The sequence below is a fragment of the Triturus cristatus genome, chromosome 10 (genome assembly GCF_964204655.1).
Source record: "Triturus cristatus chromosome 10, aTriCri1.1, whole genome shotgun sequence".
Taxonomy (NCBI): Eukaryota; Metazoa; Chordata; class Amphibia; order Caudata; family Salamandridae; genus Triturus; species Triturus cristatus.
Genome location: NC_140593.1, coordinates 1,044,796,324 through 1,044,808,374, shown reverse-complemented (window position 1 = coordinate 1,044,808,374; position 12,051 = coordinate 1,044,796,324). Strand labels below are relative to the sequence as shown.

Sequence of the window (12,051 nt, the reverse complement as noted above, 5' to 3'; positions counted from 1 at the left end):
CATCAAGAACTGCTTATTACTAAAAGTATTGTGGGCCCGTTTTACGTTATTGGGTCTTGTGCTAAGTCTGCCTTTATATAAAATAATTGTGTGTGTTAAACCCAGTGTGGAATCCATTTGTGGGGGTATCATTGAATTACTGTGTGTGGTCACAAATGCTCAACCATTGCGCCCTGAGATAAGCCTTGTCTGCTCGCGCCAAGCTACCTAGAGGGTGAGCAGGGGTTATTGTTGGAGTGTAACCCCTTACCCTGACTGGAAGAGAGGATCCCTGCTTGACACAAGTCCCTACCTGGGTCAACCAGAGATTCCCAATTCTAACACTCACACTAGTCAATATAGGGGTTCTAGGGGCTGGTATTCCTCAGGGTCTTGTGGCTCCTTCCAATCCTCCCGAAGTCCCAACCGATTGAAATAGGGCTCAGGCTTGGAGGGCAAGGCTCCAGTCGGCACCAGGAGCATCGACATCGAGACCGGCGTTGGGGAAGGTAGAGGTAGTATGAAAGAAAGGCTGTGGATCCAAGGGGCCGGTCTGACACCGGGGATGGGCCCTGCAGCAGGGAACTAGTAGGGTCCCCTTCCGAACCCACGGGCCTGATGATAAGCCTGCGGGAACGAGCTGGTGCATGGCCACATAAATTTCCCTGAGGTGGGTGGGGGTCGACAATGTATGACGGGACACAAGCTTGTATGAATAACATCGCATTTATTATCATAAACTGAGTAATATCCACTAATCAATAGATAGTCCTAGTGCTCACACATATATAGTGAAAAAAGTGCGTGAAGTGATAGGTGCCAGGGACTTAAAAATTACATCGCTTTGACAACATTGTACAAAACTCCAAAAGTATTGTGTTAAGTTGAAGGAGGTTTGGTTGTGAGTCAACGGCGTTTCGATCTCCTTTATTAAGAGATCATCATCAGGACGAAAAGGACGTGTGAGCAGGTAGGATGTGGAAAATGACGCTCCACAATTCCTATGAAGCTAATTAGTCGGAGGTCCAGTATTCACTCAAGGAATCCTAGTGATCAATCAGCTGGGGCAATTGCAAGAAATTGGGGAGCGGAGCCGTGCTGGATGTCCGTGGACTCAATCAGGGAAGTTCCAGGGTGCCCAAAGGGGATGAGTAGGTTGGTGAGATGGTACGATTCCCGGTGGAGGCGAGCACCATCCAATTACTGGTGCTCGTGGCAGCTAACGCGGGTCAGTCAACTGGAGTCTACGGTTAGTTAAAATATTTGCCAGAAAAAGCAAAACTGAAGGTAAGCAAGTTGTACTTCGGATGGATACTTACAACTGCAAATTGCTCAACCTAAAATTAAAACCAAAGTACCACCTTCCCAAGTTAGAGGGTCTGAGGAGTGACCTCAAACCAAAAGGACTTCAGTACAAAACAGGCAAAGTGTCCTTCACAGGATGCCTGGCTGTCAGTGCAGCAGTGCTTCATAAATGTATGCACCAAAGCCCACATTGCAGCTTGCCACACATCAAGTACAGATACTCCTGCACCAAAACAGTGGTAGAAACCTTGGCCCTGGTGAACTGGGCTCTCAGACCTTCCGGGGAATGGGGGGTTGCTTCTTGGCAAGTGCATGACAGTCTATGTCAACAAGTTCCCCTTCTGCACAACCTTCCCCCTCTGCTTCAGAAAAGTCCACCAAAAGCTGAACGTACAGTCAATGGTCCTTGGTATGATCAATGTAAAAACTTAAAGCCCTTTTGTGGTCAAGCTGATGGAGCCTTGCCTCCTCTTTCGAGATGTGAGGAGGAGAGTGATCAAATGACCAACGTGGAAGGGAGTCACAACTACCAGTAAGCAGGCTGGCTGAGTAATCCGCACCAATTTGTCTGGAAAAAAGGTGGTGTTGGGTGGTTACACTTAAAGTGCATGCAGTTCACTTACACGTAAAACTGATGTAATCGCAATGAGGAAGATAGTTTGAGTAAGGAGACACAGCATGCAACTATACATTGGTTCCAACAGCCTACACATGATGACTGCCAAGACCAAGTAAGGTACCACTGGGGCATCACAAACAGTTTTAGAGGGAAGAAGTGTGTCAAACCTTTAACAAACCACATCACAAGTGATATGTAGAAGGATGGCTGTTCCAATAAACCCTGAAAAACTAAAAGGGCCAACAAATAATATTTTACAGTGCCCACTGCAAAGCTTCCTGGGCTATATTTAAAACAAACAAAAGGACGCCTGATGGTTTCGGCTTGGAAGCGTGAGTGTCTTGGGCACCACACCACTTTACCCATCTGTCCCAGCGCCTAGTATAGGTGATTTCATGCACGGGCATCTGGCAGCAGGAAGACATCCACCACTTCCGAAAGTAAACTGAATGCAGCAAATTGTCGCAGCTCGATTTCTTCACATGGAGGTGTTATTTACAAAGGTTCAGGTGGAAGACCCTGCCCTGTTGCTAAAACAGGAGGTTCTCCCGAAGTGGTAGGCAAATCAATGGGCAAAATGCTCATGAGGTCAAGGTACCACGCTCTTCTGACACATTCCAGGACAATTAGAATGAATTGTGTCCACTTGTTCTGGCAGGAGACACAATTGTGTGGCATGAAGGAGCCCCATGTCCCATTCTAGCCAAATCCGTCATCCAACTTGGTAAACTCTAGAAACTGCATGTTCAACATTGCTGAAAAGATGTAGCCAGGGTTCACCCGGCTGGTCTAATACAACATGCGCCACGTTGCGATGTAGACACCACCTCGTGATGTTCCAAATGAAGTTTGCTTATTTCCTCCGTTCTTACATTCAGGGAACCTGAAAGATCGGTGGTGATCAGGAAGATGTTCAGATATTTCACCCCCCCCCCCCCATAACCCCCCCTCCAATAGGTGCAGATTCCTAGTAAAGGACCTAGGAGATGACTTTGCCCAGCTTGTTGCAGTAAAACATGGCAGTAGTGCTGTCTGTGAGAACCTGCACCATCCTCTTATGATGGCAGAAAAACCTTCAGGAATAAACACATGGGCCATAGCTTCAACATGTCTATGTGGAGCTGGTCTTCCACTGGAGACCTGAGGCCTCTGATCTCCACCACTTCTAGATGACCACCCCACAGCGCAGTGAAAATGCGTCCATCACCCCTTTCAGATCTGGGTGCGGGATGGAGACTAGCCTGCTGTAGGTCAAATTGTGAACAATCAATCACCACTGCAGTCGTTGGGTAGTCTCCTCCAAGATCTGAATGGTATTGGAAAGGCAGACTTGATAATGGTCCAGCTTAGACTTCAAATTCAACTGCAGGGCTCACATGTGCCACCTGGCACAACTGAAAAAGAGTATGTACGGAGCTAAGAGGCTAAGAAGCCTCAGAACCAGCCTCACCAGGATCAAGCCTGAACGGTGGGTTCATAGCCCAAATATCTAAGATCCGTTGCGGCACAGGAAAAGCTTCAAATTCTACTGTGGCCAGGATCGCCCAAATGAAGGGAAGCCTCTATGAAGGAATCAGGTGCAACTTCACCTCGTTTATGGTAAACCCCAATTTCTCTGACTAGACCGTATAGCACCAGGACACTCCGTTGAGTAGTTGTGCGCTCTAGCAATCCCTATACATTAACTTTCTTATTCTTTCACTTGGACTTTGGCTTACCTAAAGATATCTAGTGGGAATAGGAGCAGCTGCAGGAAAAGCCCCGGGTCCAAGACTAGGGCAGGACATGGAGGAAGACCACAACTTCTCTGCTTGGTAATGAACCTAACCTCTTAGTCTTGAATCACCTTTGGATGTAATAGGGCACATTTGTCACATGACAAAGTCATGGCTGAAGCCCAGGCACACCTTCAGCGGTCTGTGACAGACATCTGCTTCCTGAAATCACGGCATAGCTTGATCCTGTAATTTTTGGTTGGAACATCATTCCCAATCACTCTATTCAAAGAGTTATTTGGAGTCATTGGAACACTGACTAGGTTGGAGAGAATCACCATATCTGTATCAGCATAGAGAGAAAGAAACTGACGTCGTCATGCAGGGGTGGCACTTATAAGAGACTCTTCCATCACTTATGGGAGGGAATGGTGCCAACTTGGAAAAGCAGGATACTGGGCCACTGTCAGAAAAGGCTCTGAAATGAGTCTGGCCAAATGGAGGATACTCGGAGGGAAGAATCTGTGGTTAGACGTATGCATCAGAATTATTATTCTGGGGTGTACATTTTATGGTAGATAGATTTCCAGGTAGTAACGCAATTAACATGCGGGCAATGCATTAACCACTGGTGGTATTGGTTTGAGTGAAGGCACACAATACACATGATCCCAGCACAGGAAGAATATAGTATGGACATGTACATCCAGTGGCCTCTCCAAACACATACAGCTTGTCACATACAGGAATTGATCACCAGACAATATTTGTTTTCCTTTCTGTGCTGCGGGTAATTGACAAATGCCACAAGTGGTATTCGCATATTGTTTCTTTAATGAAGTCCCAGGCCTCTTGGTAAGGATAATACTAATCTCCCTGCAGCATACTGAAAAGCAGCCTTAAAATAACACTCGAACACAAGAAGCCAGCATTGCCAGTGCCCAGGAAATAAAGTAACACAATTTTAATTAATCACTTCAAAAGAGGATAAATGAATGCGCAGCTGGGCTGATCAAACAGATTTCCGCTGTTGTGAATAGGACTTGCTCTGAAGGGAAAAGGTAGAGATAATCTTACTTTACATAATTCACTCCTGCACACAGGTAATATTCACTTGGTTCTGTCCCCAAACAACAAAATGAAAGTTTCGGCATGTAAAGGACCTTCAGTCGCTTACCTTTCGGCACCTCGGATTGGGACAGCTGAAACGAGTCACATCTTTGTCTAGAATTGCAGGAAAACTGCACAATGGACACCTACGGAGAACAGATTTAAAAAAGTTACAATCCTCATTGATAAATATTGCATTTGCCAAGTTATAACCCTCAAGGTTCAGCTGTACTAAATGAAGGGTACAGTGCATCAGACCCCCTGCTGATACTGAGAAAAATACAGCAGAAATGCAAAATGAGGGGGGCTCTAATCCAAAAGGGCCTTGAACCACATCCATCTAAGAAGTTTGACTACTGTGGCTAGAAATATGGTGGAAGATGCATTAGAGCATGAATCTCAATTGTCAAGCTTGTTGGAAGAGAAATGAACTGGTGTTTATGTGCTGAGATGTGTTTTAATTGGAGGGGATATTTTGTTGTAGAACAGTTATCAGTTTTTGATGGTCTGGGTATCGCGCATGGACTTGCGTGTCCGAATATGGCCTGCGAGAGGACCTTTGCCGTCTGTGGCCCTTTGTGTTCTGCATCAACCGCCGGAGGTTTAGATTTAATATATACTGTAGACCATCCTTGTTTAGTTTTACAAACATCCACAGTACATATTAATAACTTTTGGGAATGAATACCACATGCGGTGCATAGCTGTTAATACATTTATTTGTGAAATGACCACAAAAAAGGACAACTTATACTGAAGGCAATAAACCAGTATTGTTAGAGGAAATAGGTCTCGCCTTTGGGACCAATTGGCTTTGCCAATGACTTTTATTCACACTGTACAGCATCAGCGAGATGCTGTGCAGCACAGATGAAACGTTATATGCTAAAATATTTTTTCAAAAGGCCCAATGATGCGACAATGTCATTTTGTATCCATGCATCCTCTACTTACTTATGCATGCCTACAAAATACCACCGGTGCCCTTTTTTTTTATTTGAAATTTACCGAGCCAAGATTAATCAGTAAATAAAAAAACAAAAAGCCGCGCAAAAGCTCTACAGATGGGCCAGAAGCAAATCGCTAATTGGTTCTTTGCTAAAATGAATGAATGAATAAAAGACGGCAGGTGGAAGGGAGGGGAGCAGGCAGGTGGGTTGAGCAGCAATCTAGAGAGACATGCAAGGGGAAAGGAACACTCGAGCGAGCGAGAGAGAGAGAGAAGCATCCAAGTGAGAAAGTAACAGGGGATCGTAGAATCACAAGAAACGAATGCAACAAGGGTGTGAGAGCAGCACAAGACAGCGAGAGCAATATGGTGGGGCATGGAGAAGGACACGGGTAAGGGCAACTCAGACCATTGAGAAAGCAAGGGGGGGCAGAGAAGTGCAAGGAAACAGCCGGAAAACGCACCACAATGGAGTGCTTAAACAAAAAGAAAAAAATAGTGCCTGAAAAGTAAGCAGTAGAAGGAAAGGACACAGTTAATGAGTCTATGCTTCAGAGGAGTGGCAAACACAAGAAGAGGAAGGGAAGCCCACACTGCCTAATGAATAGAAAGCAAGCAAGCAAATGAGTGACAAAGCCCACGAAAATTAAGTAATGGGCGAGCCCTAACCAGCTTTTCGCATACAGACAGCTTGCCCTGTCTGGTAGGTGAGACCTCAAAATGATACATAGTGAAGGAGAGGGCACTACGTACATGTTTTCTTTGACATGCTGAGGGATCATGGAGCACAGATTCTGTGTACTGAGCAGCATTAAACAGTAGCAATAGTACACTTGCCCTGTGTTGCTTCTCGGTAGAGGGCTACATGTGAGCAACTGCTGTGTGGAGAGGTTTAGGAGTACATATTATGAATTGTTCACATTGGGTAAGCTGTGGGAGCATATGCTTCAGTGTGAATTAAGGGTGTTGTGTTCCCAGGTCACACATGCTCTTTATTCCGTGCATCTGGGAAGAGCTGCTTGGGCACTGATGTAGAATACAATTTCCTTGTGATGAGAATGGCAGCGGAGCAATTAAGGGCTTCTTCGCAAGCGCATGTGTTGTACATCTCTTTACGTTTTTAATACAGTGCCAACTTCCTGCCCTATGGATACTCCAGAATGCCCTGAACCGCCGTAGAAGCAGGAAGCAATCCCAACCTTAGGGATTATATGTTGGGATACAGGACAAAACTGTTTATCAACATGATTAAGAAAAAAAGAAGATCCTATTTCCCCAAACGTGAAACTCTGCAGCTGCCTCAGTCCACTGCTTTGATAGATGGCCAGACCCTGCAGAACTGAAGGGCAGGCCTAATCCTTGAAATACGCAAAGACTTCTTAGTGGAGATATCCCGCTCTTCAATAAAAACTACAAAAATTAAGAAGTTACTCTAACAGAACCCCAGAGATCGTGTCAACTACAGGCATCGACTGGGTACTCGGAAACTGAAGTACTTAAGAAATGGTTAGGCACTATCCTTGAGAAACACCATCCCACATACAGCAATGCACATCCTTTGCCATACGGATTCCACGCAACTCTGGCAAGAAAGCTGCCAAGATTAAACTGTGAATATATGTTGAGGCGAGTGTCATGTAGTAAAACTAGACTGGTACATGGACATCAGCCCTTGGGATTATATACTCTGTTAAGATGGTCATCTTTAGGCAAGTTTGTATGAACATGCAATGAGGAGAAAACTAGATTTCCTTCAGTGGGCAGCTAACATCCTTGAACAAGTAAGCCCTTCATTTGCACCAGGTGACACTGCAGGCTGATTAAACTACTTGTCTCCAGGCATATGGCTCATCTGCCATTGTACGACTGTGGCCCTGGTCAGGCATCAGAAAATGATGGTGTACTTTATGCATGCAAAGAACGCTGCTAATGATTAACATAACCTTCCAAGAAGTGGTCTAAGTGTCCATGTGCTCCAATGTTTGAAGTTAATTTGACCAAGTCCTTGGATCTTCAAGGAGTTCCCCAAAACCCTCAGATCAATAGTTAAAGGAAAGTACAGCAAATTATTCCTCATTAAAGCTAGCGTATGCACTAGAAATGGAAACCTAAATCACCATGATGGAAGTCTTCTCTTCAATAATCTCCTTTCCAGAAAGTAAAACCCTGGAGTCAAAACGTCTTCCCTGCATCTATCACCATGCTAGAAGCAAAGAAACATAGAATTATAGATAGGTCTCTGGGAATAATGGGAGACGTTTTCCACAGCGTCGTTCTGCACGACAGCGGTTGATCACCATTAACCAACTATAATTTTATGTACGGCCCCACCCACCCATTAATTCCCTGCTCAGATGAGCAGCGCAGAGGTAGAGTCATGGGTGGAGCCAAACTTAAGAGGAAGTTCGACCACCTGATCACAACCATATTTAAAAAAAAAAAAGATAAAATCCTTTCCAATATCCTCCTCTAACCTGAATATAAAAAGCCACACCTGGATCCCTGCCACTGGGGCGAGGCGAAGGAGGAAAAAATGATAAAATATATATATATATATATATATATATATATATATAAAGACAAACTTGAAAAAAGATATACCTGAAGTCCTGCCACCCACAGTGCTTTCTCTTAAACAGTGCCCCTCCCCTGCACAAACAGATACAAAAAATAATCTGGACTTCTGCCACCCACCCCATCACCCACTGCTTCTTGTCTCCATCTCTCCACCGAAGCCACGGTGTCCACTCATACAGAGCGCCAGCCCAGCAAATAGCAGCTTGTCAGTACAGCATAGTTTCTCGATCACCGCGAGTCTCAGACCCAGGCGGTGATCGGGAAAACCATGCTTGGTGGCGGAGGTGTCCAGCTATGACACTCCCACTTCCCCCGAGTCTGTGGAGACCAGAAAGAGGTGGCAGAAAGGCAGGTGAGTTTGCTAACCACCATTTCCCCACTCAGGTCCCTGGGCCCAAAGTGTAGCGAAGGATAAGGGGAAGCAAGCGCTTTCCCCTGTGATTTAAGTACAGAGGTAAACAACTTATGTTTCCCTTTGCTTATATGTCTTAGCAGCAAATAAGCGTTTGACCTGGTTATTCATGTAGAAGCTTCCAATAGAAGGAATACATAAGAAATTGTATTTTCCCTTTGGCACCACTTCAACAATAGAAATTAAAGCCATGTTGGCCAATGCACCTATTATCAACATTTAAAAAGACAACAACAAAAACAAACAAAAACAAGCATTTGCAATGCAATAGGTCTTGAATTACTAAAAGTTTGAGTTATTGGTGTTGCATTATTATTTGCAAAGCCAATAGCTCAATCTTTCAGTAATGCGAGACCTATTGCATTGCCAATGCTTGTTTAAAGGGGGCCTCGAAACGGGTCTCAATCGGGCTGTTTTGTGCCCTGCAGGACTGCGGTAACAGCAGGCACATCAATGTGCGTGTGCTCACACTGCTCACTTCTCACTAGTGGAGAAGTTACAGCATGACGTCATGCCAGGTGAGCGTTGAAGGGGAAGGGAAATCCTTTAAAGGGTCCTTTTCTCTCTGGATTTCCCTTCTCTTTTTGAAACTCAGGAGCAGCAACATTGTGGTGGTGTCACCAGGGCTTTAAGAGGAAACTTTTTCAATATTATATACAAGCCATAGTTGCTGCTTATTTATCTCATGCAACTAACAAAGCCACTAGTCCTGACTTGTAGGTATGATGTTACTTGTTGTATGCAATGACAGAAACCGCAAAATACAAGTCGGGCGGCACACAATGCTAAGCACAGATTTATAGTGTACGTGTTTTTAAGCCACACCCTTAATTACATTGGCCACGCCCCTTTGATAGACCCCCCCCCAGTCTGTTCATCCCACTTATAGCCCTGCTCTTAGTTAAAAGGACTTTGAACTCTCACTCTCATCCTGGGGCATGTTTCATTATTGGCTCCTCTTCTATGTTGAAATTAACATCCACTGTGTAAGCATGTGGTAATGTGTCAATTTGCTTCAAAGGATGGACAATTCAAAAAGGAAGAAGTTTGAGTTATTGGCATTCTAAGTGACTATGCCTTTTATTTTGGTTTTTAAAACATAAATAAAAGGCATTGTCATTTGTAATGGCAATAGCTTAAACTCCTATTGCATTGCAAATGCTTGTTTTGGCAGTCGCGGTCTCTGTAGAGATTTTATTGAGAGGAGTGCATGGCATTTGACCCTGTACTGCGCTGTAAAGACCAAACCTAATGAAGGGCTTTAAATCAGATAAAGTTGGTGGAGGGGAGTCTTTGAAAGGGGCATGGTCTTGAAAGCAGAAATAGGAGTCCTTTGCAAGAAACTGTGTGTACGTGTATAGGATTTCTATAACGTAACCCTGTTGAATAAAGAAAGTGGTTTAGACCATGCAGAATAAAACCATGTACTTACTGTAGTGAGCCAAATCTTTCTAAAATATTAAGTGCATATCTCACGCCTGATCTCCTTCCTCTTCAGCACCCTGTTTTCACTCTTCTGCGTCGACATCCTTTCATCTCCTCAGTTCCCCACAGCCCCCCCCAACACACACACACACACACACACACACACACACACACACACACACACACACACACACACACACACACACACACACACACACACGCACACACTATGCACCTACTCACCTGTAAACACTGCATTGCCTTTTTTAATTCCTCACATCAGTATTCAGCAGTTGTGTATCTCTGTCACGCGTTCACAAAGAATTACAATTATAAGCGGCACGTGTCGCCCCTTTACTGTGGGCACTGCAGAGACACCAAGGATTGGATAAGCATGACCCAGCGACTGGGGCTGTGAGAAACTCACACGGCCTCATCTCCAGTGTTCTCAACTGCAAACACCACCCAAGTCAGGCAAATTCGTGGTGGCGTCTCAGTTCGCAATTTGCACACATGCCAACATTCTAGAAAGTGCAAAGTGTGAGATTAAAAAAATAATAATCAGGAAAATGTATTTCCTCCATTCAACAGCTTCCATGACTAAAATGAATGTTTTCTTCTGTAAAGTAACTGGTCCCTTTTCAAAGCGCTCCAGTACATTTGGGTCGAATTTGCGCTATATAAAAAAATGAAGGAAAAGAAACCCTTAATCCTCTTCTCCCTTCATTCTGCGCATACATACCAGTGGCGCGTTACTGCCTGAACAGAGATCACACGAAGCATGTGCAGAAGTAGTGACGTATCGATCACAGCGAGCATGCGCACAGTCGCAGAACTAGCAGAGGATGGACCAACAGCAGTGAAACATGCGTATTAACGGTGAGCAGGCATGTCGCACTGAGCACAGCCACAAGCCATGACACTGGCTCAGAATAGTATCTGATTTTTGCACAGTTTATCTTTGTGTGTCTGTGCAGTGCAGCCACCAAGCCTAAAAAAATGCCTGTTGCAAGTGTCACGAAGACCAACAGCCATGTTTTGTACTGGAAAACTTTACCATAACTCATTCTGCAACTGCATTTGGTGAACAACAAGGGGTTTGCTTTTTAGAGGTTGGTAGTGCAGCGAGATCATTAGTATTTATCATTAATTCACCCCCCCCCCCCCCCCAAAAAAAAGGGCCGCAGATGATAGTCGTATGTCTAGGGGGTATGAACAGGCAAGTGGTTAAGTTGGAAACAATACATCTACAATTAGCAATTGGTATTAGACATGGAGAATGCTTCATTTTTAAGGCTTAAACTACAAAATGCAATACATAAGTAGAAGGTGTGTAAAGAAAAAAAAGAACAAGTTACTTACCTTCGGTAACGATGTATCTGTAAGAAACATTAGTTAGTTAGATTCCTCACCTTAGAATATCCCCAGGCGTCAGACTGGATCCGGAAGATTTTTCGTCAGCAATACCCCTTGCGCGTCGCTAGGCGTCGTCTGCGGCTCCGCGTCCGTCGTCGTGCGCCGGAATGACGTCGTCGGAGTACTTAGACGCCGCCCTCGCGCGCCGACGTCAGTTCTTGTACATAGCTTTCCGCGCCAGGAACGCAGAGCCATGCAAAGACCGACACTGGTGCCAAAAAGAAAAGCTAGGGGCCTGAAAAGGATAACCTTAACCCTAGATGTCAGTTCGCAGAACGGGGAGGATGGGTGGGTCGGTGAGGAATCTAACTAACTAATGTTTCTTACAGATACATCGTTACCGAAGGTAAGTAACTTGTTCATCTGAAAGAAACACGTTAGTTAGATTCCTCACCTTAGAATAGATACCCAAGCAATACCATCCCCGGTGGTGGGTCTGCGAACCAAGATCACACCAGAAAGTCCTGGAGGACAGAACGGCCAAAGAAACCATCCCTCCGGACTTGGCTGTCAAGGAAATAATGCCTGGCAAACGTGTGTAGTG

General features: G+C 44.8%; 1 protein-coding gene across 2 annotated transcripts in view; it reads right to left on the bottom strand.

Annotated features, from left to right (window-relative positions):
• Positions 1 to 12,051, bottom strand: part of RNF216 (ring finger protein 216) — an 883,004-nt gene that overhangs the window by 308,317 nt on the left and 562,636 nt on the right. For both annotated transcript variants that reach the window (XM_085629139.1, XM_085629141.1), the window contains one exon: positions 4,796 to 4,874. In XM_085629139.1, the coding sequence (XP_085485265.1) occupies positions 4,796 to 4,874 (79 nt within the window). The remainder of the gene's footprint in view (positions 1 to 4,795; positions 4,875 to 12,051) is intronic.